Source organism: Theropithecus gelada, chromosome 14, assembly GCF_003255815.1.
Source record: "Theropithecus gelada isolate Dixy chromosome 14, Tgel_1.0, whole genome shotgun sequence".
NCBI lineage: Eukaryota > Metazoa > Chordata > Mammalia > Primates > Cercopithecidae > Theropithecus > Theropithecus gelada.
In genome coordinates, this window is record NC_037682.1 from 9,020,188 (window position 1) to 9,045,258 (window position 25,071).

The window sequence follows — 25,071 nt, forward strand, 5'->3', positions numbered from 1 at the left end:
TGCTCACTTCTCCCTGCGCCCTCCCCGCGCGCTCCCTGCCTCCCGGCGGCCGCGGGAGAGGAGCCCGGCCAGGGGGAGGCGCGGAGCGGGCCGGCCGCCCGGCCTTCCTCTCCCTCGCTCCTCCTCTCCACCTCAACTTGCTCCGGCCTCCTCGCTCCTGCCTGAGTTCGGGGCCTGGGCTAGGCTTCGTCCCGGGGCTAGGAAGTTTCTGCGCTCCCCGCGGTCCAGTCTCCATCTCCGCGCCTCCCGCCGGGCCCCCGCGGTCCCCTCCTGCCCGCTTCCTCCGCTGCCCTCCCTCGCTGCCCCCTACCCTCTCCCGGGGCTCCCGGCCCTCTAACTTCTTCGGGCGCGGGCCCCTCGCCCCGCCCGGGTGCGCCCCCCCTCCCCCGGGTCCTGCGGCCCCGGATGCCCGGGCCCCGAGGGGCTCCTGGCGGCCTGGCCCCTGAGATGCGCGGGGCGGGGGCGGCGGGGCTGCTGGCGCTGCTGCTGCTGCTGGGCCTGGGCGGCAGGGTCGAGGGGGGGCCGGCCGGCGAGCGGGGCGCAGGCGGGGGCGGGGCGCTGGCCCGCGAGCGCTTCAAGGTGGTCTTTGCGCCGGTGATCTGCAAGCGGACCTGTCTCAAGGGCCAGTGTCGAGACAGTTGTCAGCAGGGCTCCAACATGACGCTCATCGGAGAGAACGGCCACAGCACAGACACGCTCACGGGCTCCGGCTTCCGCGTGGGTGAGGGCCGGGGGCACGACTGGGGGCAGGGGAAGAACAGGCACCAGGCTCGATGGGAGAGCTAGTGGGGTCTTGGCCTTAAGAGACTGGGGGCTGAGGGTTTAAAGGGCAGAGATCCGGGCACCTGGGGGCCCAGGGGCCTCAGAGAACTTGGGAGGCTGGAACTCTGGGGGCCAGAGTTGGAGGGCTGCATGGAGGCCTGGACTTTGAAGCTTCGCATTAGGTTTGGGGCCTAAGGGGTGGGGAAATGCAGAGGTCCTGGATGACACTGGCTTCCCAGAAGGTGCTGAGTTCTGAACAGGAGCACACAGGGTTTTTGAGGAATGTGAGCCGGGGACTGGAAGCCTCAGAGAAGGGATAAATATTCCCCCAAGAAGCAGACTTGCTGGAAGAAACAAGAAAAGTCTTTACAAAATGTCTAAAGTAGGGCCTGCCAGAGTAGACACCTGCATTCCTTGGGAGGAGGAGCTAAGGTCAGGGCTGGGGATGGGAGCTGGTTACTGGCAAAGTCTGAGAAGGCAGGGTGTTGGGGCCTAAAAGTAGAGTGCAGGCCTGAAGGTAGGGACTAGTTTGGGGTTCTCAGCCTTTCCTTTTCCAATGCCTCCCCATAAGCTCCTGACATCCTGCCTTGGAGGCCCTCAGGGTCCCCCTCATCCTCCCCCAAGCCCCTACAACCTCCCCAGTTCAGTTTGGAGCCCACCCCTTCCCTGGCATCTCTCTTCAAAGGGTCAGGCCTGGGGCTCAGTCATCCTCCTGCTAGGCCCTGTGGGCCAGGCTCAGGGAGGTGTCCCAGCAGTAATTACCCTCCTGGACAGGGTAATTAGGCCAGGTCCATGATGGCACCAGCAAAACAGCCCCTCTTACACATTCCTATATTCACTCGCCCACTCACAGAGCTAAGGAACCCCACTCGTGGCTCACATTTGTCATGAGATGGGGTGTGCACGCATGTGTCTGTGCGCATATTGCCTGTGTCTGGAGTCATGCCATGGGCATGGTGTGGCACTCTGTGAAGTACCCATCTTTGTGTCGTCTTGGGTTGTATCTCTAGTCACTGTTAGAGAGTGTGTGGGAGTGTTTTTGTTTTTGTGTTTTTAAGATGGAGTTTTGCTCTTGTTGCCCAGGCTAGAGTGCAATGGTGCAATCTTGGCTCACTGCAACCTCCACCTCCCGAGTTCAAGTGATTCTCCTGCCTCAGCCTCCCAAGTAGCTGGGATTACAGGCATGCACCGCCACGCCCGGCCAATTTTTTGTATTTAGTAGAGATGGAGTTTCACCATGTTGGTCAGCCTGGTCTCAAACTCCTGTTCTCAAGTGATCTACCTGTCTCGGCCTCCCAAAGTGCTGGGATTACAGGCGTGAGCCACTGCGCCCGGCCAAGTGTATGGGGATGTTTATGTGAACCTGTGTTAGTGTCAGGATGAGTCTGTGTGTGTGATGAGGACTGTGGGTGTGAGTGTATGTGTGTCCATCTCCCAGGCTCCCTGGCCATCCTGCCCAGGCTGCTGTCTCCATCTGTGCTGCCCACATCCCCCAGGCTCGGTGCCCAGGCCACAGTGGGCGGGTGTCATTGGGAGGTCACTCTCACCGCTAGGAGTGACTCACTGGGAGACAGGAAAAAGAGAATCCTACCTCCCCCAGCCCAGACACACCCCTCTGCTCTGTGAGGTCTGGCCCCAGGAGGCCAGGCAGGATGGGCTGGGCTGGGATGTGCTTAGCCTGACCCTGAGGGCCATGGATGTGGCCTGTCCCTGTGAGGCCCTTCTGGCATCCAGGAGAACAGTACCCCCGCCCTCCTGCCCTCCTGCCCTGGGAAGTGAGGGCAGCCATGGGGTGGGCAGGAGAGGGGCTGGGGTTTTGGGATGAGTCAGAGTCCCAAGGCTGGTAGTAGCATGGGTCGAAGGTGAGTACGGGACAGAAACAGACAAAGGTCCCATCCTCTCCCTCCCTTAGTCACTCCTTCATTCATTCCCCCAAATCCCCTGTGGGACCCAGAGCTGAGGCCAGCCTGGCCCTGCCTTCCAGGGTACCCTCTATAAGGAGGCAGACAGACAAGCAGGTGCCAGGCAGTGCTGGCCAGTGGGCGGTAAGGCAGGAGAGGGAGCTCAGGTGGGCGGGATAGGAGGAAAGGCTCCCTCCTGGTGGAGACACTGAGCTGGGAAGGATGAAATCTGCATATGTAGAGCGGGGGACATGGGGCCCTGTTGTGGAGGGAAGGGCAAGAATGAGGCCAGGAGGCAGGAGGCAGGCACAGTTGCAAGAGGGAGATGGGTCCTGGGGTGTGCGGTGCACAGGGAAGGAGCAGAGGGGGATGGGCTGAAAAGGTTCTGGGCCATGGAGTGAGCTTCTGCCTGAGGCAAGTTTATTTGGGACACTGAGACTGTGGACCAGCAGGAGAGGCTGGAAGCCAAGGAGGGGTCTGGGTGGCCAGGCCTGAGCCAGGGCAGGAGCAGTGACCCTAGGGAAGAGGGGAGGCAGGTTCATGGGACATTAGAGGCTGTAACTGGGCAGGGGAGAGCAGGAGGGATGGAGCCATGGGGGCTTAGCTGTGGATGCCTGGTGGCCAGGTGAAGAGGAGGTGGGGAGGCAGGATACTGACTTCTGACAGTATGTCCTGGACAGCGGTGCCCGAGAGAGCCCTGGAAAGTTTGGGGGCTGTGTCTGTGTCTTGAGATGTGGACATCTTTGCCAGTGATGAGGTGGGGGCCCCAGGATGGTGAAGAGGGAGAGGGTGGAGAGCAGGCAGAGAGGGCTGAGGCCTGAAGAAGGGAAGGGTTTAGGGGAGAAGAGGAGGAGGTGCCAGGGACAGAGCCAATACCTTTGGAAGGCCCAAGGGGAAAGCCAGATCACCATAATTGTTTGCCACCACTTATTAAGCACCCTTTGTGTACCAGGCCCAAGGGTAAGCATTTGTACAGCCCTTACCTCATCTAACCCACACATCTCTACAGATGAGGACGCTGGGGCACAGGGAGGAGACGTGAGTTGCTCAGGGTCGCACAGCTGGCACATGGCTTAGGGAGGATTCAAGTCCTTGACTTGAGACTCCAGAACCCAACATGGGTGTAAGGATGTAGGGGGAGCTAGAGAGGGCAGCTTCCCTGTGTAGGATGTATCTCAAAACCTGACTTCCCAAGAGGACAGAGCCAGTGGGTGGCAAGGAAGTAGGGAGGAGCGGAAAGAGACAGGATGTGGATGAGGGCCTGACCCCCCTCTTCTCCCCAGTGGTGTGCCCTCTCCCCTGCATGAACGGCGGCCAGTGCTCCTCGCGAAACCAGTGCCTGTGTCCCCCAGACTTCACCGGGCGCTTCTGCCAGGTGCCCGCAGGAGGAGCCGGCGGGGGTACCGGTGGCTCAGGTCCTGGCCTGAGCAGGGCGGGGGCCCTGTCCACGGGTGCGCTGCCGCCCCTGGCTCCGGAGGGCGACTCTGTGGCCAGCAAGCACGCCATCTACGCCGTCCAGGTGATCGCCGACCCTCCTGGGCCCGGGGAGGGGCCCCCTGCCCAGCACGCAGCCTTCCTGGTGCCCCTAGGCCCGGGACAGATCTCAGCAGAAGGTACCAGGCGACTAGCAAACCCGGGAAGGTCGCCAGTGGGTGGGCACTAGGGTGGCCGGGGCAGGGCAAGGTCGGCCCTGGAGAGCTCAGCGCGGTGACCCGCGGCGTGGTGCGGGCAGCCCTGAGGCCACCGCGCCCGCCCCCAGTGCAGGCCCCGCCCCCCGTGGTGAATGTGCGCGTCCATCACCCGCCCGAGGCCTCGGTCCAAGTGCACCGCATTGAGAGCTCGAACGCCGAGGGTGCGGCCCCCTCCCAGCACCTGCTGCCGCACCCCAAGCCCTCGCATCCCCGGCCGCCCACCCAGAAGCCCCTGGGCCGCTGCTTCCAGGACACTCTGCCCAAGCAGCCCGTGAGTGAATTCGCAGTCTCGATCGGCCTTTCCTTCTCTCAGGGTTGCTCTGCCCCAACTCACCCGGATAGCGGAAAACTGAGGGGCAGGGGAAGAGGAAAAGACCCAACCCCAACAGGCGGCGCGGGGGTGGGGTGCTCTGTGACCCCACCTCCCCTCCCCCTCCTTCCCCTAGTGTGGCAGCAACCCCCTCCCGGGCCTCACCAAGCAGGAAGACTGCTGCGGTAGCATCGGCACCGCCTGGGGCCAGAGCAAGTGCCACAAGTGCCCCCAGCTGCAGTGTGAGTGCTTGGGCTCAGAGGGGCGTTCCCCATCTGGTGGCCCCTCCCCACCCACCCCACCCATCCCTGCAGTGGGAGTCCCCAGGTCACCAGATTCCTCTCTACATCTGCTGTGCGCCTCCCCAGTTCCCTTCTCACCCTCCCATGCCAAGCTATCGTCTCTCTGCAGACACAGGAGTGCAGAAGCCAGGGCCTGTACGTGGGGAAGTGGGCGCTGACTGCCCCCAGGGCTACAAGAGGCTCAATAGCACCCACTGCCAGGGTATGGCCAGCTAGGAGATTCTGTGGGCTGGAGGGGCAGGCCAACCATTACTGGGGGTGGGGAGGGTCCCAAGGTGGGTGAGAGAGGAGGCGGGGCTGGGGCAAGACCCTGAGTTTCTCGGAGCAGCCTGCTGTCACCCCATGGCCCCAGACCAGAGGGGCCAAACTTCCACTTACCACAGACATCAACGAGTGTGCAATGCCGGGCGTGTGTCGCCATGGTGACTGCCTCAACAACCCTGGCTCCTATCGCTGTGTCTGCCCACCTGGCCATAGTTTAGGCCCCTCCCGTACACAGTGCATTGGTGAGACTGGGGCTCAGATTCCTGGGAGGTCACAAGGCATGGCTGGGAGCAAGGATCAGAGCTCACAAGAGATCAGAGTGGGGTTAAGGGTTGACTGCAGGAGGAACAAAGGCCAGAGCCAATAGGATCAGGGGTCAGTGGGGTCTGGGGTCACGTGAGATCTGCCATTAGCAGTCACATGGGGTCAGGGATTACACAGAGCCAGGGTCATGCAGATCATAGGCTTGGTGAGTAGGAGTGGTGAAGTCCAGGATAGCTAGAATCGGGAGTCAGTGGGGTCAGTGGTCACATAAGTTTCAGGGGTCACATGAGTTCAGGGTCATATGGGGTCAGAGACCACATGGGGATCAAGGGTTGTCTGGGCTGGAGAGGCAAGGTCTGCAGCAGCTGGGCAGAGGGACGTGGGCAATGTGCAGGCTCAGAAGCCCATGCCCCCCACTGCCCCCTGCAGCAGACAAACCGGAGGAGAAGAGCCTGTGTTTCCGCCTGGTGAGCCCTGAGCACCAGTGCCAGCATCCACTGACCACCCGCCTCACCCGCCAGCTCTGCTGCTGCAGTGTCGGCAAGGCCTGGGGCGCGCGGTGTCAGCGCTGCCCGGCAGATGGCACCGGTGAGTCAGGATTACGCAGGGCTAGGGGTTCATAGGTCCATGCACCTGTCCAGGGAATGCTCACTTTTGTGTCTGCTGTCGACTGCAGCTGCTTTCAAGGAGATCTGCCCAGCTGGGAAGGGATACCACATTCTCACCTCCCACCAGACGCTCACCATTCAGGGCGAAAGCGACTTTTCCCTTTTCCTGCACCCTGACGGGCCACCCAAGCCCCAGCAGCTTCCGGAGAGCCCTAGCCAGGCTCCACCACCTGAGGACACAGAGGAGGAGAGAGGTCTAGCCTGACACCTTCTGATCCCTGACCCATGCCAAGCCCCTAGGCCTGACCCCTTGACCCCTGATCCACAGATCTGACCTCACAGTCTAACCCCCAATTCCTTATCCCTCACCCATCCACTGACCTCCCACATGACCCTCTAACTCCGACCCAGAGATTTGACCTTCTAAGCCTTCTACAGCCTGATCTGTAACCCAAGGCCCATCAACCTGATTATGTGACTATTATGCAAACACACCCTAACCACAGAATCTAACCCCTGACCCTTGACCTGGAGACATGACTGTTGAATTCCCAGAGACCCTAACTACAAATACTCAGCTGCTGATCCCAGATCTGACTCCCTTCTCCCACCCCAACACTTCATGGCCCCATCTTCTTCCCTTTTAGGGGTGACCACGGACTCAGTGAGTATGAGAACCCAGATGGGAGGGGCGGGCAGGCGAGGGACAGGAGGGCTCATGCTGCTGTCACCCGCAGCCAGTGAGTGAGGAGCGGTCAGTGCAGCAGAGCCACCCAACTGCCACCACGTCTCCTGCCCGGCCCTACCCGGGTGAGCTGGGCTCTATAGGGATGAGTCCTCAAGGGCTAAATCACTGGGTGGGCGGGGAGTTCGCAGTTTAAGTACTCAGGGACAATCAAGCTGGGGTGGGGCGCCGGGCCAAGACTGAAGTGGAAAGGGAGGCTTCAGTCACTGTCGTCTCTGACCAGAGTGCACTGCCGCCCGCAGAGCTGTTCTCCCGTCCCTCGCCCCCGACTATGCGCTGGTTCCTGCCGGACTTGCCTCCTTCCCGCAGCGCCGTCGAGATCGCTCCCACTCAGGTCACAGGTAAGGCCCGCCCAGCAAAGCCACGCCCTGCATGGGCCACGCCCCCAGTTTGGTTTTCTCTCCTCCTCTCCCGCCCCCAGGCATTCCTTAGCGCTAACAGGCTAGCGTTTATCCGGGGCTGAGCACTGGGGTAGCCGGAGCACCAGAGATCCCACTGCCCTAACCGATCCAGGTAGCATGGTGGTGAGCCCATTCTGACGGAGTTCATTCATTCAACAAATACTTATTAGTGTTACAGGTCTTTTAGAATTTGTCTAGCAGGTTTCCCTGTTTGTTTTTGTTGTTGTTATTTTATTTTTTTTTTTAGACGAAGCCTCCCTCTGTCGCCAGGTGGGAGTGCAGTGGCGCAATCTCGGCTCACTGCAACCTCTGCCTCCCGGGTTCAAGCGATTCTCCTGCCTCAGCCTCCCGAGTAGCTGGGATTACAGGCATGCGCCACCACGCCCAGCTAATTTTTTTTTTTTTTTTTTGTATTTTTAGTAAAGACGGGGTTTCACTATGTTGGCCAGGATGGTCTCGATCTCTTGACCTGTGATCCGCCCGCCTCGGCCTCCCAAAGTGCTGGGATTACAGGCGTGAACCACCGTGCCCAGCCCGTAACCATCTTTCAAACTCTGCTCAGAAAGCCTTCTCTCATTGCCACCCTACTTATTATCACAACCCTCAGAATTCCTTCCTTCTACTCTGATTTTCTCTTTTTCTTTTTTTGAGACGGAGTCTCACTCTGTCGCCCAGGGTGGAGTGCAGTGGCGCGATCTCGGCTCACTGCAAGCTCCGCCTCCTAGGTTCTCGCCATTCTCCTGCCTCAGCCTCCTGAGTAGCTAGGACTACAGGCACCCGCCACCTCGCCCGGCTAATTTTTTTTTTTTTTTTTGGTATTTTTAGTAGAGACAGGGTATCACTATGTTAGCCAGGATAGTCTCAATCTCTTGACCTTGTGATCCGCCTGCCTCGGCCTCCCAAAGTGCTGGGATTGCAGGCATGAGCCACCGCGCCCGGCTCTGATTTATTTTTTAATAGCATTTATAAGACATAAGAGATTCTGTTTATTGATTGACTTGTTGCCTGTCTGCTCTACAAAGACAGGAAATTTTTGTCTGTTTTTGTTCATGCAGTATCCCCAGCACGTCAACAGTGCCTGGCACATAGTAGGTGCTCAAGAACTATTTGGGTTCTTTCTTTCTTTTTGTTTGTTTGGTTTGTTTTTTGAGACAGGGTCTCACCTTGTCACCTAGGCTGGAGTCCAGTGGCACGACCATGGCTCACTGCAGCCTTGACCTCCTGGGCTCAAGTGATCCTCCAGCCTTGGTCTCCCAAAGTGCCAGGATTACAGGTGTATACCACCATGGCTGGCTCTTTTTTTTTTTTTTTTTTTTGCCTGGGGAGTTTTCCTGTGAAAACTGGGAAACCGTGGCAGGGTGCAGTGGGTCATGGCTGTAATCCCAGCACTTTGGGAGGCTGAGGTGGGCGGATCACAAGGTCAAGAGATCAAGACCATCCTGGCCAACATGGTGAAACCTCATCTCTACTAAAAATACAAAAAAAAAAAAAAAATTAGCTGGGCATGGCAATGCACGCCTGTAGTCCCAGCTACTCAGGAGAATCACTTGAACCCAGGAGATGGAGGTTGCAGTGAGCCAAGATCGTGCCACTGCACTCCGGCCTGGCGATAGAGCGAGACTCCATCTCAAAAAAAAAAAAAAAAAAGAAAAGAAAAAAAGAAAGAGGCCAGGCACAGTGGCTAACGCCTGTAATCCCAGCACTTTGGGAGGCCGAGGCGGGCAGATCACGAGGTCAGGAGATCAAGACCATCCTGGCTAACATGGTGAAACCCCGTCTCTACTAAAAATACAAAAAATTAGCCGGGCGTGGTGGCGGTCACCTGTAGTCCCAGCTACTCAGGAGGCTGAGGCAGGAGAATGGCATGAACCCGGGAGGCGGAGCTGGCAGTGAGCTGAGATCCGGCCACTGCACTCCAGCCTGGGCGACAGAGAGAGACTCCGTCTCAAAAAGAGAGAGAGAGAGAGAGAAGGAAGGAAGGAAGGGAGGGAGGGAAGGAGGGAGGGAGGGAGGGAAAGAAAGAAAGGTTAGAAGTGCCAGAGAAATGAGGAAGAGGGGCATTCAGCTTGGGAAAAGGATATCACAAGGGAAATGAAGTTCGGGCAAAGGCATGGAAGCATGAAACACTGGTGGAGGAGGGAGAACCCACACACAGGCCAGTGTCTCTGAACCAGGGGAAGTCCAGTGCATGGAGCCTTGTCAGGAGGCTTGAGTTTGATGCCAGAGGCTGTGGGCGGTGTCTGCAGGATTTTGAGCATCATAATTGCTGGCTCAGACTGAGCAGCCCCTTTGTGCCAGGTACTGTCCGAAGAGTTTTACATTCTACATACCATTTAACTTTCTCATACTCTGTGAAGTGAGCATTGTTAGCCTCATTTTCCAGATGAGAAAACTGAGCCTCAGAGAGGTTCAGTAACCTGCCCCAGGTCACACACCTGAGCCGCGTTCAAGCCCATGCCTGTGTAGGCTTCAAAACCACAAGGGAACTGCCAATCCAACTGAAACCCTGATCCTCCATGAGCTCCTGGGGTGAGGGCTCAGGTGGGAGATGGCTGTTCTTGGGGGAACTGGGAATGTGGACAAGGCCCCTCAAAGGAGGGGCTGTTAAGGAAGCCTAAGGAGAGGTACTCCAGGCAAAGAGAGCTGCCTGCAAAGCCCACTGGCCAGGTGGGTTTGGGGCGCAGCAGAGTTCACTGTCATGGCCCAGGCTGCATGGCAGGGGTGAGGGGGGAAGGGGGTGTGGGAAATGAAACTGGTGAGCAGTGAGGATCCAAAGGAGGGAGATGTTGGAGGCAGGGAGTCCTGGGCTTGGTGACAAAGAGAGTGAGGGAGGGTTCCTGGATCTGAGCGCCTGTGCACAACTCTGGCACTAGTTAGGATTCCCAGGAAACCAGCTACTGCTAGTCCTGGGAGGGGGTAATCAACCCTTCCGGAATGGGGGGTCTGGTCCCTGGGGCAAGGGCTTTTGGAGTCACTGGGCTAGAGGATAGTGGTGTGACTGAGGCTATAGAGTTTGAGGTGTTGAGGTGAGTGGGGAGAAAGGGGTTTTAGTCCCTTGGGCGGGAGTACTGGGACTGCTGAGGGGCCCTGAGGGGATGTGGCTTGGTTTGAGGTGACTGGGGTCAGGGTCTTGGAGTGAACTAGGAATGGAAGTATGGCGGCCTGGGTGTGGGGTAATAAGGAAGTCAGAGTCCTGGTATGGAGCTTTTTGGGGTCTTGATATTGGGGTTATCTAACATAGAGAAATAGGACATCCTGGAGTTGGAGTATGGGCATACAGGAACCTGAGGTCATGGTGTGACTAGGGTGTTAAGGTCTGCCCTGGGGATTTGACATAAGGTGAGCGCTCCCTGCTCCGCCCCCTGACCTGGCCATGCCCGCAGAGACTGATGAGTGCCGACTGAACCAGAACATCTGTGGCCATGGAGAGTGTGTCCCGGGCCCCCCAGACTACTCCTGCCACTGCAACCCGGGCTACCGGTCACATCCGCAGCACCGCTACTGCGTGGGTGAGGGCGGGGCAGGCGGCGGGCGTGCAGGTGGGTAGCGGAGGGCGGGTGACCCTAGATAGTGACGCTTCCTTTGACTTTTCTCGGCCTACCGGTTCTTCTCAGATGTGAACGAGTGCGAGGCAGAGCCCTGTGGCCCGGGCAGGGGCATCTGCATGAACACCGGCGGTTCCTACAATTGCCACTGCAACCGCGGCTACCGCCTGCATGTGGGCGCCGGGGGGCGCTCGTGCGTGGGTGAGCGCCGCCAGGGCGGGGGCGGCCTTGGGTGGGACAGGCTCTCCTCCAGACCGCCGTGTAATCCCCACCCCACGGTCGCCGCCTCCAACACCCGCTTCGTGGCCCCTTCCTCCCGCACAGACCTGAACGAATGCGCCAAGCCCCACCTGTGCGGCGACGGCGGCTTCTGCATCAACTTTCCCGGTCACTACAAGTGCAACTGCTACCCCGGCTACCGGCTCAAAGCCTCCCGGCCTCCTGTGTGCGAAGGTGAGGGGAACCCATTCAGATCAAAGAAGGGGCTCCTTAGCTGTCTCCCCACCTGGGGTGGGCCTGGGGGGCCTGCATTATTATTATTATTATTTTTTTTTTTTTTTTTTTTTGAGACGGAGTCTGTCTCTGTCGCCCAGGCTGGAGTGCAGTGGTAAGATCTTGGCTCACTGCAACCTCCGCCTCCCGGGTTCAAGCGATTCTCCTGCCTCAGCCTCCCGAGTATCTGGGATTACAGACATCTACCACCACGCCTGGCTAATTTTTGTATTTTTAGTAGAGACGGGGTTTCACCTTGTTGGCAACGCTGGTCTCGGAACTCCTGACCTCAGGTGATCCACCCGCCTCGGCCTCCCAAAGTGCTGGGATTTACAGGCGTGAGCCACCGCACCCAGCCTGTATGCTCAGCTCTGGGCCTTTCAGAGGTTGCGGTTCCGGGAGCCTCGTAGATTTGTGTAGGGGGAAGGCCCTGCTGTGGACGCTGGGAGTCGGGCCACCCACGTTGTCCGCAGATGGGTTCTCTTCCTTCTCCCTCCCGTGCAGATATCGACGAGTGCCGGGACCCGAGCTCCTGCCCGGATGGCAAATGCGAGAACAAGCCCGGGAGCTTCAAGTGCATAGCCTGTCAACCTGGCTACCGCAGTCAGGGGGGCGGGGCCTGTCGCGGTGAGGGCGGGGCCTGGATGCGAGTGGGTGGGGCTGTAGGGTGCCTACCCCAGTCTGGCTCCGCGGTGGTGATTGGCGTCTGGGGGCGGGGCCTTCCGAGAGTAGACGCTGTCCGCTCAATCCCGCGTTCCTGGGAGGAAGAGACCCACATCCCCGAGGGGTGCGCGGTCCGCCTTCCGGTGGGGCAGAGTCCGAGGCTAGGTCTTTCTGCCGCAGATGTGAACGAGTGCGCCGAGGGCAGCCCCTGCTCGCCTGGCTGGTGCGAGAACCTCCCGGGCTCCTTCCGCTGCACCTGTGCCCAGGGCTACGCGCCCGCGCCCGACGGCCGCAGTTGCGTAGGTGAGCGCCAGCACCCCAGTCCCGGGCCTCCGCAGCGCTCCACGCGCTGCAGCCAGGGAGCGGGTCACGCTGTAAACAGTGGGTGGAAGGTAGCTCATTCATCCCCAGGTGGCTCTGCTCATTCATTTTCTCAACGAACCTTGCAAGAAAGGCACCACTAGGGCGGGGCGCGGTGGCTCACGCCTGTAATCCCAACACTTTGGGAGGCCGAGACGGGCGGATCACGAGGTCAGGAGATCGAGACCATCCTGGCTAACACGGTGAAACCCCGTCTCTACTAAAAATACAAAAAGCCGGGCGTGGTGGTAGGCGCCTGTGGTCCCAGCTACTCGGGAGGCTGAGGCAGGAGAATGGCGTAAACCCGGGAGGCGGAGCTTGCAGTGAGCCGAGATCGCACCACTGCACTCCAGCCTGGGCGACAGCGAGACTCTGTCTCAAAAGACAAAAAAAAAAAAAAAAAAAAAAAAAAAAAAAAAAAAAAAAAAGGCACCACTAGAATTTCCACATAGCAAGAGTCTTAGGGGGCAGAGCTTGAAGCTGCGTTTGCAAAGCATGTTACTTAAATTTGAAGGAAAAAAGATATCAAAGAATGGGTGGAGAGGATAGTAGTCCCCCCTGCACTCATGTTTATTATACACCAAGAGGCGGGGCTGGGGGCTGGGACTCAGAGAAAACTGAAGGAAAGACACAGACTGTAGTGTGCAGTGCTGGGCCTGGAGGCAGCTGGGCTGCTTCCTGGAGACACAGCAGGATGGGAGGAAGGAGGCCTGGGTCGTCTTAAAGAATCACTAGGAATTAGGCAAGAAAGGAGGAGAGGAACAGCATGCCAGGCACAGGGGCTGGCACTGGCAGATCAGAGGTGAGACAGAGGGTGGGGTGTTGGGGAACTGTAAGGAATGACCCGGTTATGGGGGCTGAGGCCGGCTGGGGAGGGGCAGATCCCCATCCCTTGGAGGGTCCCCTAATTCCTGCCTGGGAGGTTGTGCTTCACCCAGAAGGTGTTCACCTGAAGCATTTTAAGTGCAAGAGTGACAAGATTTGTCATTTGTTTTAGAACGTTCCCGGCTGCTGATTGTGGAGGGTAGCTGGAGGTCTGTTGGAGAGACTTAGGGCGGAGACAGTGGTGGACAGGATGAGTGGTGGCCTCAGGATGGCCATGAGACGATGGTATTGGAGAAATGTTAGACCTCCTGGGTTTTTTAACTGGATGTCAAGTGAAAGTGAGGGTGGTAACGACCCCTCCCCGTTTCTGGTTTGGGTGAGTGAGGGGGTGGTGCTGCTCACTGGGAATGGGTCCTCAGAAGTGAGCATATTTGGGAGGGAAAATGCTGAGCTCCACATTGCACAAATTGGGTGGATCGTGCCTCTCAGCAGGAGATGCCAGCATACCCACCTGGAATGATGGACCATGAACCAGGGGAGCTATGGAGTCTTGGGTGGGCCTGCTTAGCCAACCCAAGGTGGGTTGGGTAAGCAGAGCATCTAGCAGAGCCTTGTAGACACTGACAGTTCAGAGGCAGGCTGGGGAAGGAGTTGGAGGACATGGTGGGGGAGGGATAGTAGGGGCACCTGAGGGGCACCATCTGGGAAGCTGGAGAGGACATATTTCCAGGGAAGGAGGAGGATGAGCTAAGTGCAGTAGAGAGGTTCTTGTAAAATAAGAACTGGTGAGACAACAAGTCTTAGAACAAGACTTAGGGGTCTGCCCCCTAATCCTACATGGAAATTCTAGTGATGCCTTCCTTGGCAAGAAGGTCCTTCGTGGCCTTGGCAGGGTAGCTTTTGGGATATGATGGGGACAGAGGCCAGGATATGTGGGCAGCAAGTGAGGAAGAACAAGACCTGGGGACTCTTGCTCTTCCTAAGTAGGGCTTTGGTATAGGCTGAGGAGGTGATGCCAAGAGAGTGGACCAGGAGACAAGGGCATCAGGGTCAGGAGAGGAGGGAGGAGAGCCAGTGGGCAGCTGGCTGTGGACAGGGGAAGGACATCTCTTGCTGTAACAGGAGCAGGAGGGGAATGGATGTAGGTAACGATGTTCAGTGGGTTAAGGGCGATTACCCTTAATTCTCTCAATACACAGTGAAGGGCCTGGGTTGAGTAGGGGACTCAGGAGAACAGTGGCGGTTTGGAAATGCCGCAGGGCATGGGGCTGCCTAGGGGCTTTATGGAAGTCAAAGCTTGAGAGGAGTCAGAGAGGGAGGTGCCAGTCACACGAGGCTCTGCTGGACTGAGGCTGAAGCGTGTGGCTCTGGCCCAGCATGCTCAGCTTGGTGGCTGCTCCAATCCCACCCTACACCCAGGATCCACAGGCCACAGCTCTGACCAGAGACTGGGCATTGCCAGACCAGTGAGGAGGAAGGAGAGGTGTTTATGGATCAGGGACGAGAGTCCTAGGGATGATGAACCCTGGGCTCCAGCTGGGAACTGCCAGAGTCTGAGGGTGTTAGGCAAGCTCAGAGGACTGAGAGGGAGGCACCAGGCCCTGTGAGAGGGAAGGTGGAAGTGAGGACCTGAGAACCGTGGAAAGCAGGCAGCCTCTGAGGGCCCCAGGGTGGACAGATCTGAGTGATGAAAATCCCCTTGGGACCCTGAGAGTGAGGGGAAGGTCATGGAAGCCGAGAGATCCAGGAATGTGAGGTCAGAGGCTGAACTGTTTGTCCACGGGGATGTTTGAAACTCCCAGGATGGAGAGGAAAACAGAGCAGGAGGAGTGAGGAAGGTGGGTGCTGACAGCCACAGGAGGGCTGAGGCTGCAGGAGGCCAGCGGCACCTCAGAGGCAGAGCCGTGGCTTGGAGAGGTCTGGGGTGTGGGCAACAACCGGCTCCACCAAAGAGGCCTCAGGAAAGTGTGTCCCGGGGGAGGGTCAAGTTCCTTTACCTCATGAGCAGGAGAAAGTGGAAAGGACAGGGATAGGGAGTTTATCCACCTGGGAAAAAGGGAGCCATGGCAGGTGAGGGAAGGATGGGAGCAGCAGTGAAAGCGGCTGGGGCAGGGAGAGAGGCTGGGGGAGGCTGGGGAGGCTCTTTAGCATCAGACCTGGCCTAGGGACCCTGGCAGCACCGGCCTGGTCACCAGGGCACCATGTGCCACCCAGAAGCAGGGTGAGACCTGTGCTTGAGTGCTGCTGGCCTCAGCTCTGGTGCTCCAGGCCATGCGTAGAAGTGAGAAAAGAGTAGTAGAAACCCAAGACCTCCCAGCCTGGTCCTCTGACACCCCCTATGCCCTTCAGATGTGGACGAGTGTGAGGCTGGGGACGTGTGTGACAATGGCATCTGCACCAACACGCCAGGATCTTTCCAGTGTCAGTGCCTCTCTGGCTACCATCTGTCCAGGGACCGGAGCCACTGCGAGGGTGAGGGATCTTAGAGCTGGGGTGCTGACCTGTGCCTCCCTACCCCAGGACCCCCACCCCCCAGGGTCCAGTCCTAATCCAGATCTCAGTTGAGGCATGGAGGCGTGGGACTGACCCAGGGCTCTGGGGGAAATCTCTGGCTGCCTCAGGCCGGGGGTGGTGATCAGCCCCTGAGAGTCTCCACCCCTTCCATCCCCTACAGACATTGATGAGTGTGACTTCCCTGCAGCCTGCATTGGGGGTGACTGCATCAATACCAATGGCTCCTACAGATGTCTTTGCCCCCAGGGGCATCGGCTGGTGGGTGGCAGGAAATGCCAAGGTATGGGGGACTGGCTGAGAGTTCCTGAGGGATGTGACAGGGAGCAGTAATTCCCTAGATACACTGTGGCCTTTCTCTATTCCTTCCTTCCCTCCTTCCCTCCTTGCTTCCTTCCTTCCTTCCTTCCCTCCTTCCTTCCTTCCTTCTTTTCTTCCTTGCTCCCTCCCTCCCTCCTTCCCTTTTCTTCTTTTCTTCCTTCCTTCCATCCATCCATCTTTTCATCCATCCTTCCACCCACCCACCCATCCATCTGCTCAGCCTTCCGGTCTTTCACCTGGAATAACAATGATCACAGTAAACATGACAGTTAGTGCTATTGTTGTGCTTACTGTGTGCCAGGCACTCTGTTAAGCTCTTTACAGATATTAATGTATTGGTCTTCCCCATCAACTCACTCATACATGCGTTCATCCAACAAAAGTTTAGGCTGAGTGCAGTGGCTCAGACTGGGGGCAGTGGCTCACGCCTGTAATCCCAGCACTTTGGGAGGCTGAGGCGGGCAGATCATGAGGTTAGGAGTTTGAGACCAGCCTGGCTAATATGGTGAAACCCTGTCTCTACTAAAAATACAGAAATTAGCCGGGTGTGATGGTGCACGCCTGTAGTCCCAGCTACTCGGGAGGCTGAGGCAGAAGAATCGCTTGAACACGGGAGGCGGAGATTGCAGTGAGCCGAGATTGCGCCACTACACTCCAGCCTGGGCAACAGAGTGAGATTCCATCTCAAAAAAAAAAAAAAAGTTTATTGAGCACCTACTATTTTCCAGGTTCTGTGCTTTGTACTAGGTAATCAGCAATCACCCAGGGCTCCCAGCTAGGGGAGGCCGACATGTAAACTGATTCTGACAGTTCAGGGTCCTGGGTGTCAAGAAAGGTATGGACTAATGATTAATTGCAATGGGGAGGTGAATGCTGAACTGGACCGAACTGGACCAAAACGTAAGTAGGAGTTCCCTAGGCATGGGAAAGGCAAGGCACGAGAAGTCATTCCAGGACCAAAGAGCAGTAATTGCAAAGCACAGAGATCTGGAAGGAGCTAGTTACGTTTACAGAGGAGGGGAGGGTGCCCTGAGCACAGAGTTGGGGAGTGGAAGGTGGTCTAGAGTAAGGCGTGATGAGACCTAAAGGTATCCGAAGCTCAATTCGAAAGGCCTCAAATGCCAAGCTGAGTTTAGTGGCATTTGAGGCCTTTCCATTTGGGCTTCCGATACCTTTAGGTCTTGTAAGGTTAGTGGGAGCCACTGAAGGTGTTATGAAGGACAGCAGTGAGTGTCCACATGCACATTCAGACACATGCACAGGCTCAGCAGACTTCCTGCTGTACATACTTTGAAACCAAAGTGGAAATTCAGGTTCTGAACTTGTGTGAGGCCCTTGAGGTGCAGCCCCAGGGAAAGAGGGGCTGGGTTTCCATCTGTGCTACTCTTGCCCCCCAGACATAGATGAGTGCACCCAGGACCCAGGCCTGTGCCTTCCCCACGGGGCCTGCAAGAACCTTCAGGGCTCCTATGTGTGTGTGTGCGATGAGGGCTTCACTCCCACCCAGGACCAGCACGGTTGTGAGGGTGAGTATCCTCCCAGCGCCTCCCTTGGACTGGACAACTCCCCTGAGCTGCAGCTGGGGTTCAGAGATGTGTCCTGGCCTCACCCTCCTGAATTTGGGGAACCTGAAGAAATCCTTTTGTCTGGGGGAGTCTGGTGGGGCCAGACCATGAAGGGCCCAGAACACCACGTTGAGAACAGAGCCAGCTCTCAGGAGGAGACTGAGGGGAGCCAGGGAAGGTGGGGGGAAAGAGCTGTGGTGGGTGGGCAGGGTGGACAGGGCCAAGGGGGTCTGTGCACGACCCTGAGCTGCCCTCCACCCCTCAGAGGTGGAGCAGCCCCACCACAAGAAGGAGTGCTACCTGAACTTCGATGACACAGTGTTCTGCGACAGCGTATTGGCCACCAACGTCACCCAGCAGGAGTGCTGCTGCTCGCTGGGGGCCGGCTGGGGCGACCACTGCGAAATCTACCCCTGCCCAGTCTACAGCTCAGGTCAGGAGCCGGGCAGGCCCCTTCCCAGATCTTCAGTTTCTTCCTCTGGAAGCCAAATGTGGGAAATGGCGCCCCCTGGCAGTTGGGAAATAGGCGGCGGGCTGCAGCCCTAAACCCACGCGCGCGCTCAGTCCTGCCCCTTCCCTCCCCACGGCCGCCCTGCCCCCGCAGCCGAGTTCCACAGCCTCTGCCCAGACGGAAAGGGCTACACCCAGGACAACAACATCGTCAACTACGGCATCCCAGCCCACCGTGGTAAGCGCCCCGCCGCTCCGCCCGCCCCGCACTCACTCACCCCGGGCTGGGATCACACGGATCCCGCCGGGGCTCGCTGGGTCAGCTGCCCGCGCCTAGTAAGCCCCACCCTTCCTCACCGGCCCCGCCCCTCTGGTAGGCCCCACCCCCAGCCCCGCGGGGATGGCTTCGCTCCAGTGGTGAGCCCAGCCCACGCCTTCCGGCCGCGGCTGCGGGACCGGAGCGGCCACTGTTTGTCACCCGTCAGACATCGACGAGTGCATGTTGTTCGGGGCGGAGATTTGCAAGGAGGGCAAGTGCGTGAACACACAGCCTGGCTACGAGTGCTACTGCAAGCAGGGCTTCTACTACGACGGGAACCTGCTGGAATGCGTGGGTGAGCTCAGCCCCCTGGCGGCCGTGGGGAAGCGGCAAGGAGACACGCGCCACCCCGCCCATCCCGGGCCTGCCCCTACCACCCACGCTTTTCCTCCCTGCAGACGTGGACGAATGCCTGGACGAGTCCAACTGCCGGAACGGAGTGTGTGAGAACACGCGCGGCGGCTACCGCTGTGCCTGCACGCCCCCAGCGGAGTACAGTCCTGCGCAGCGCCAGTGCCTGAGCCCGGAAGAGATGGGTGAGGCCCGGGCCGGGGAGTGGGGTACGCGGGAGGGGCGGGGCCCGGGCCGAGCTGTGACGGCTCCCACCCACCCCCTCGCTGTTCGTAGACGTGGACGAGTGTCAGGACCCGGCAGCCTGCCGCCCTGGCCGCTGCGTCAACCTGCCGGGCTCCTACCGCTGCGAGTGTCGCCCGCCCTGGGTGCCCGGGCCCTCCGGCCGCGATTGCCAGCTCCCCGAGAGCCCGGCCGGTGAGGGCGAGGGTCGGCCAGGGCCCTGTCCGTCATGTGGCTCCCGCGCTGGTGGTGTGGGGCGGAGGCGGGCGGTCCCTGCCTTGGGCCCCTCCCTGATGCCAGGTGCTGTCCACAGAGCGCGCCCCGGAGCGGCGCGACGTGTGCTGGAGTCAGCGCGGAGAGGACGGCATGTGTGCGGGCCCCCAGGCCGGGCCTGCCCTTACCTTCGACGACTGCTGCTGCCGCCAGGGCCGCGGCTGGGGCGCCCAGTGCCGCCCGTGCCCGCCGCGCGGAGCGGGTAAGGCAGTCGGGGAGGAGTTGGCCAGGAGCGAGGATGGGGGCCAGGGCCTGGGGACCCAGCGTCGCTGACCAGCTCTGCTCCTCCCAGGGTCCCAGTGCCCAACATCGCAGAGCGAAAGCAATTCCTTCTGGGACACGAGCCCCCTGCTGCTGGGGAAGCCCCCGAGAGGTGAGTGCTGCCGGGGCGGGCTGTGGCGGGGTTGGTAGCATTTGGCCGGGGGTCAGTGTTGAAGGCCGTATTGTTCTGGGCCATGCAGATGAGGACAGTTCAGAGGAGGATTCGGACGAGTGTCGCTGCGTGAGTGGCCGGTGTGTGCCGCGGCCAGGCGGCGCCGTGTGCGAGTGTCCTGGCGGCTTCCAGCTCGACGCCTCCCGTGCCCGCTGCGTGGGTGAGCGGGGCTTTGGGGTGGGGCAGGGGAGGGGCCGGTGGTGAGGAGCCGCCTGGAGGCTCAGCGAAGCCGCACCTGTCGCCCCACCTGCAGACATCGACGAGTGCCGAGAGCTGAACCAGCGTGGGCTGCTGTGCAAGAGCGAGCGCTGCGTGAACACCAGCGGCTCCTTCCGCTGCGTCTGCAAAGCCGGCTTCGCGCGCAGCCGCCCGCACGGGGCCTGCGTTCCCCAGCGCCGACGCTGACACCGCCCTCGGCCCAGACCTCGGTGATCACTGAGGGGTTTCTGCGAGCTCGGCCTCACTTCTGCCCCGACTTGGGGCTCGGACCCAGGGACGTTGGGGCCCGCAGACCCTCCCTGCGCCTTGAGACCCGCGGCGCCCCTACCGGCCCCACCCGGTTGGCGGGCGGTTGTAAGGTCCCCGGCGGGCGCTGTCTGCCTTCCTCCCAGAGGGTGTTTCCTAGAAACTGATAAATCAGATCGTGCCTCTTTATCCTTGGCTTTCGAAGCAAATTGATGTTCACGTCTGACGTGGGCGCGGGCTGCACAGCGCGGCACCAGACCCCAGTCACCTCCCGCGGGCTAGACTGGGCCCGGCACAGGGGGGTGTGAAATAGAATTTATTGTGGCTCTGATTATGTACACGTGAGATGGCCTGGCCGGGTCGGCCGGGCTCACATGGTTTGTACAATAAATACATCTGTGGGGCGGGCTCTCCGCGGCCGGGAAGCGCCACCGCACGGTTCAGTCCAGCTTCCGGGCTCCCAGCTTCATGGGGCCCTTGGCCGCCTTCCTCTCGGCGCGTTTGGCTTCCATCTCCCGCCGCCGCTCCTCGCGCTTCTTCCGGGCCAGCTCAGCCTTGGCCTGTCCTGGGGTTAGGAAGGGAGCCCCGGTCTCAGCTCTCCAGCCAGTGCCTGCCTGGGGCCTGTAGGGACGGGCTGGTCTGGGAGCCCTAGTCTTCAGCCCGCCCAGGGGAAGCACTTACGACTTTCTGTCTCCAGGCCCTCCCAGTTGTCCTCACCCCACGAGTCCGGCCTAGGCTGTAAAGAAAAGTGTGGGCTGCAGTGGGGCCCACTTCGGGCTGAGGCCCACCATCTCTACCCTCTCGCCAGACCCATGCTGGGTACCTGGGTGCTGGGACGTGCAGACAGGGTAGCGAAGGGGTCACCCTTGTCGCTGGACTCTGGGCCACCCCAGTTATACTCGCTGGCCAGCCGCGTACCCTCGAGAGGTGGCTCCTGGGAGCTTGGCTCCTGCCAGCCCTGTTCCCAGGAGCCCTCAGCTTCCCAGCTGCTCCAGTCGGACTCTGGGGATTTGGAGGGTTTGTGGTCGGAGTTGCTGACCTGTAGAAGAGCGGGAAGGGGAAGTAGCCCTGGGCCCAGGGAGGAAAGGGCCCCATACACACACACCCGCCTGACCCAGCTCACCTGACTAGCACGGCTCACTTGGCCCCCAGTGCTCCAGTCATCCTGCTGGGCCAGCACGGACTCAGCCTCCTGCTGCAGTGTGGGAAGGGACCACTGACTCCCACCGCATGCTAAAGGGCAAGTGAGCCGGCCCCAGCACCGTCCCAGCCACAGGCCCCACCACTGTCTTTTGCCTTCCCCCTCATTTGCTCCTCAGGCTCTGTTTCCCATATATTAAATGGACGCTGACCCTGGCCTGCCTTCAACCCTCTTTGAGGCCGGGGAATGAGATCTAGATGCCCCTTCCAACAGCTTTGGGGGCCAGAAAATGCTGCTCTCAGTCAGATGGGGAAATTGGGCCCCCAGCTCTGCCCCATTCTGAGGGCAGCCCCAGTCCTCCCTCAGCCCATCCTGAACCCATGCCCCAAGCAGAACTGGTCTGGTTCTAGACCTAGGAGTTGCCTCTCCTTGCTGACCCCAGGGCTCGGTGGGCACTGGAGGAGGGGGAAGAGGGATGGTGTGGGTGAGAGTGAGGAAGTCCAGGGAATGCCCCAGGCACCATCTGCCCAGCCTGCTCCCTGGGGCCACGGGTTGAGTGGGGCCTGCTGCTGGCTCTGGTCTACAATGACCACTCCATGAAGCCTATGCGCCAGGGATGCTATGCAGATGAGGACAGGCCAACTCCAGCCAGGCCCCACAGAAGCTCCCTGAATGGCAGCCTGTGAATTTGAGCTGGGGTCCCCTGGGGAGGCTCCCTCAGCCCCACACACCTCCAGGCTGCCCCAGTCTTCGTCGTCCCATCTGTCAGCAGCGCTGCTGTCCTCTGCTGTGTCCTTGTCCTCTTCCTGCGTCTCCCAGTGGCCTGAGGTTGTAGGGGTGGCAGGAACAGGGGTGGGAGCCGGGGCAGGAACTCCTGGGGAGCAGAGGCTCACTGAGCTTTCAGGGGAGTCTTGGGACAGGGCAGAGGCTGCTAGGGGAAGGGGGCTACTGGGGAGAAGGGGTGCCAAGGAAGCCACAGGGTGACTAGAGCCTACCCCAGCCCCTATATTCCCCTCACCATCCCCGGGGGAGTCAGACAGTAACAGTTCCTGGGTGCCTGCAGCTCCCAGCCCTCTCAGCCACTGATGCAGCCAGGCCAGGACGCTCACCTTCAGGTGTGGGTCTTTGGGGAATGTTGGTCTCTGCGGGGGCAGTGGTGGGGTGCACACGGATCAGCTTGGAGGTGAGCGAGGAGACCCCGGTCACGGCCCAGCCTGCCCAGCTGGCTGCGGCTCCTCCCATGCCAGGGCTGGAGGCTGCATGGACATCCTTCTCTGGGCAGTGGCATGAGAGAGAGGTGGGTATGGGCACGTCAGGTACCCATGGGTGACAGGACAGCAGGAATTGACAGTGCCCTGTAGCCGCCACTCCCTTCTCCAGGCCTGAGTTCTCCCATCTGTGAAGGGGGAGCTGAGTCAAGTCTGCTCACAAGGGTCTTTCAGAAACTCCAGTGGGGGTGGGACACAAACAGGTCACTGTCAAGTACATAGCAGGGAAAGAAGGAACACGAGTATAGGCCACTCACCCACTTCCTCCAGCTGGGTCGGGTCCTCCGACACAGACTCCAGTTTGGACAGGAAGCTCCGAATGGCCTTGAAGGCCTGTGGGGTAACAAGGGGCAGAGCTGGGGCCTCTGGGGTTCCCAAGAACCTACCAGGCCAGCTAGGGCCTGACATCCCCTACAGCCCCAGCCCAAGGCCAGGCCCAGCTGTGCCTCACCTGGTCCCGCACAGATTTCTCAGGATCTACAGTGAGACCGCAGAGCACAGGCAGGATCTTGTGGGCACAGTCGTTCATTGAGTAGAGATTGTGGGTGGCAGCAAAGCCCAGGACACCCGCAACCCGGGACGGTGCAAACGGGTCCTTAGTGGCTCGGCTGAAGGCGGAGGTAAGGACCCTGTGTCTGGTCTATGATGGGGCAGGAAAGAGGGCTCTTGAGTAGAGGGTCAGTGTTGGGGCCCAGAACCACCAGCCCTTACTTCCCAGAACGGGGCCACATGTAGGCCCCCAGAATCTGAAAAATGTAAATGAATCACTTAAATGGGGAGAGTTTACCTAAAACTCTGGACCTGGGCTTCTCTTCCCAAATCACTGGGCTCCACACTGCCTCAGGGCATGGGACCACAACAGCAGCTGTCCCCAGGGCTCGGACACAGGCTCCCTTCCTCCCTGCCCAGCTGATTGTTCATTCCTGTTAACTGTCTGGGTACAGCAAGCATCTGAACTTACAAACCCTGGCTGAGAGGATGCACACAGGCCGGGAGGCCAAGCAGGCCTGGATTCAGATCCCAGATCCACCCTCCTGGCTGTGTGACCTTGGCCAATTCACTCCACCTCTGGGAACCCAGATATGGGACCAACAGCGTTCAGGGCCTGGGTCTCTGGGAGAATGAAGGCCCACACACACAGGACTCCTGGCCCTGGAGGAGGCCGTGGTCCTGCGACAGGGACCAGGCTCCAGCAGTTGTGCAGGACACTCACGCTGGCACTGAGGTACGAGCCGATTTTGCCCAGGCAGACCGTGGTGTTGCAGCGGATGGGACCCTGTTCATCCTTGGCCTGTAGCCGTGCAAAGTGCTTCATCAGCTCCACATTGAGGTTGGCCTCGTTCAGCTTCGGGGCCAGAAGCAGCATGGACTGTGGGGCAGAAATGAGCAGGGGAACTGTGGGCTTTGGTGGGCAAAGAGTCTTGTGCAGGAACAGCCTCCTGGCAGCCCTCATCCCAGAGCACACCCATCAAAGCCTGCAAGGCCACCTCCCAGCCTGGGCCTGGCCCTGGCCCTGGTCCTGGCCCTGTCCAGCATGTTGAGGAAAGGGACCCCATTTCTGTCCCCCCTTACGGCAAAACCTCCAAAGTCTGTCTGCACTCCTGTCGCCCATTTCCTCTGCTCTGCTCTCCTGATGTCACTCCACCTAGACTCATACAAACAGCTCCGCACTCTGCCAAACTGGCGCAGGGTGGGGTCACTGACGCCCTCTATGGTACTAATTTCAATGGCCAGTTCTCCATCCTCACCAAACTTGACCCTCAGCAGTTCTGACATCCCTGAGTTTTCCCTCCCTGAAACTCTGGTCTCTGGTCTTCCAGGACACCAGCCCCTCCTGGTTCTCCTGACCTGCCTGGCTGCTCCTCTGGCTGAGATTCTAACGTTCACACGCTCAGAGCCAATCTTGAGGTCTCTTTTATATTTAACGCTCTTGCCCTAGGTGATCTCAGCCATTTCATGGCTTTAAATGCCTTCTTGTGAGCTGACAACCCCCAGGCACATATCCCTCGCCCAGACTTCCCTAAATTACACACATGCATAACCAGTGGCCAACTTGACATCTCCATCCAGCTGCCTAACAGAAACAGCCAAGATGGGGCCCAGGGCCCAACCTGCTTGCATCAGCTTCTCAGTAAATAGCAACTCCTAACCTTCCAGTTGCCCAGGCCACAAGCCTCAGAGCCACCCTCGTCTCCATATCTTTTTTGTTGTTGTTGTTGTTTTTTTTTTTTTTTTTTTTTTGAGACGGAGTCTCGCTCTGTCGCCCAGGCTGGAGTTCAGTGGCCGGATCTCAGCTCACTGCAAGCTCCGCCTCCCGGGTTTACGCCATTCTCCTGCCTCAGCCTCCCCAGTAGCTGGGACTACAGGCGCCCGCCACCTCGCCCGGCTAGTTTTTTGTATTTTTATTAGTAGAGACGGGGTTTCACCGTGTTAGCCAGGATGGTCTCGATCTCCTGACCTCGTGATCCACCCGTCTCGGCCTCCCAAAGTGCTGGGATTACAGGCTTGAGCCACCGCGCCCGGCCATCTTTTTTGTTTTTGAGATGCAGTCTCACTCTGTCATCCAGGCTGGAGTGCAGTGGCGCGATCTCGGCTCACTGCAAGCTTCGTCTCCCGGGT

At 59.4% G+C, this 25,071-nt stretch overlaps 2 protein-coding genes and 1 pseudogene across 8 annotated transcripts in view; 2 read left to right on the top strand and 1 right to left on the bottom strand.

Annotated features, from left to right (window-relative positions):
• LTBP3 (latent transforming growth factor beta binding protein 3) lies at positions 1-20,491 on the top strand. Of its 5 annotated transcripts, none has more exons than XM_025355998.1 (28): positions 1-721; positions 3,947-4,276; positions 4,396-4,625; positions 4,801-4,906; positions 5,076-5,168; positions 5,350-5,472; positions 5,924-6,082; positions 6,171-6,356; positions 6,750-6,766; positions 6,840-6,912; positions 7,090-7,188; positions 10,632-10,757; positions 10,863-10,994; positions 11,118-11,246; positions 11,790-11,912; positions 12,129-12,251; positions 15,483-15,605; positions 15,808-15,927; positions 17,363-17,491; positions 17,796-17,963; positions 18,135-18,218; positions 18,466-18,594; positions 18,698-18,835; positions 18,927-19,067; positions 19,186-19,347; positions 19,438-19,518; positions 19,607-19,738; positions 19,832-20,491. In XM_025355998.1, exons 1-28 carry the CDS (start codon positions 406-408, stop codon positions 19,981-19,983), a joined length of 3,924 nt encoding a protein of 1,307 aa, XP_025211783.1. In that variant the 5' UTR covers positions 1-405; the 3' UTR covers positions 19,984-20,491. The 5 variants fall into 5 exon arrangements, with proteins under 5 accessions (XP_025211783.1, XP_025211784.1, XP_025211786.1 ...); XM_025355999.1 differs by having other exon boundaries at positions 4,423-4,625; XM_025356001.1 differs by lacking the exon at positions 18,927-19,067 and having other exon boundaries at positions 4,423-4,625.
• Positions 7,416-7,458, top strand: LOC112607458 (annotated as a pseudogene).
• The window catches only part of SCYL1 (SCY1 like pseudokinase 1), a 13,655-nt gene continuing 8,927 nt past the window's right edge, over positions 20,344-25,071 (bottom strand). Inside the window, exons 10-18 of one of the 3 annotated variants that reach the window (XM_025356005.1) lie at positions 23,666-23,821; positions 22,904-23,092; positions 22,710-22,785; positions 22,294-22,458; positions 21,916-22,007; positions 21,167-21,238; positions 20,867-21,082; positions 20,725-20,779; positions 20,344-20,608 (exon numbers count right to left, since the gene is read on the bottom strand). In XM_025356005.1, the coding sequence (XP_025211790.1) occupies positions 20,484-20,608; positions 20,725-20,779; positions 20,867-21,082; positions 21,167-21,238; positions 21,916-22,007; positions 22,294-22,458; positions 22,710-22,785; positions 22,904-23,092; positions 23,666-23,821 (1,146 nt within the window). In that variant the 3' untranslated portion in view covers positions 20,344-20,483. Of the gene's footprint in view, positions 20,609-20,724; positions 20,780-20,866; positions 21,083-21,166; positions 21,239-21,915; positions 22,059-22,293; positions 22,459-22,709; positions 22,786-22,903; positions 23,093-23,665; positions 23,822-25,071 lie in introns of all 3 variants that reach the window. The other 2 variants (XM_025356003.1, XM_025356004.1) reach the window with 2 other exon arrangements.

Excerpts from the sequence above, each read along its gene's own strand:
- LTBP3 (XM_025355998.1), top strand. The coding sequence starts at position 406 with ATGCCCGGGCCCCGAGGGGCTCCTGGCGGCCTGGCCCCTGAGATGCGC. Across the intron at positions 17,964-18,134 it reads CTGCCCAGTCTACAGCTCAG|CCGAGTTCCACAGCCTCTGC; the intron begins GTCAGGAGCCGG and ends CTGCCCCCGCAG. Across the intron at positions 18,595-18,697 it reads GAACCTGCTGGAATGCGTGG|ACGTGGACGAATGCCTGGAC; the intron begins GTGAGCTCAGCC and ends TCCTCCCTGCAG.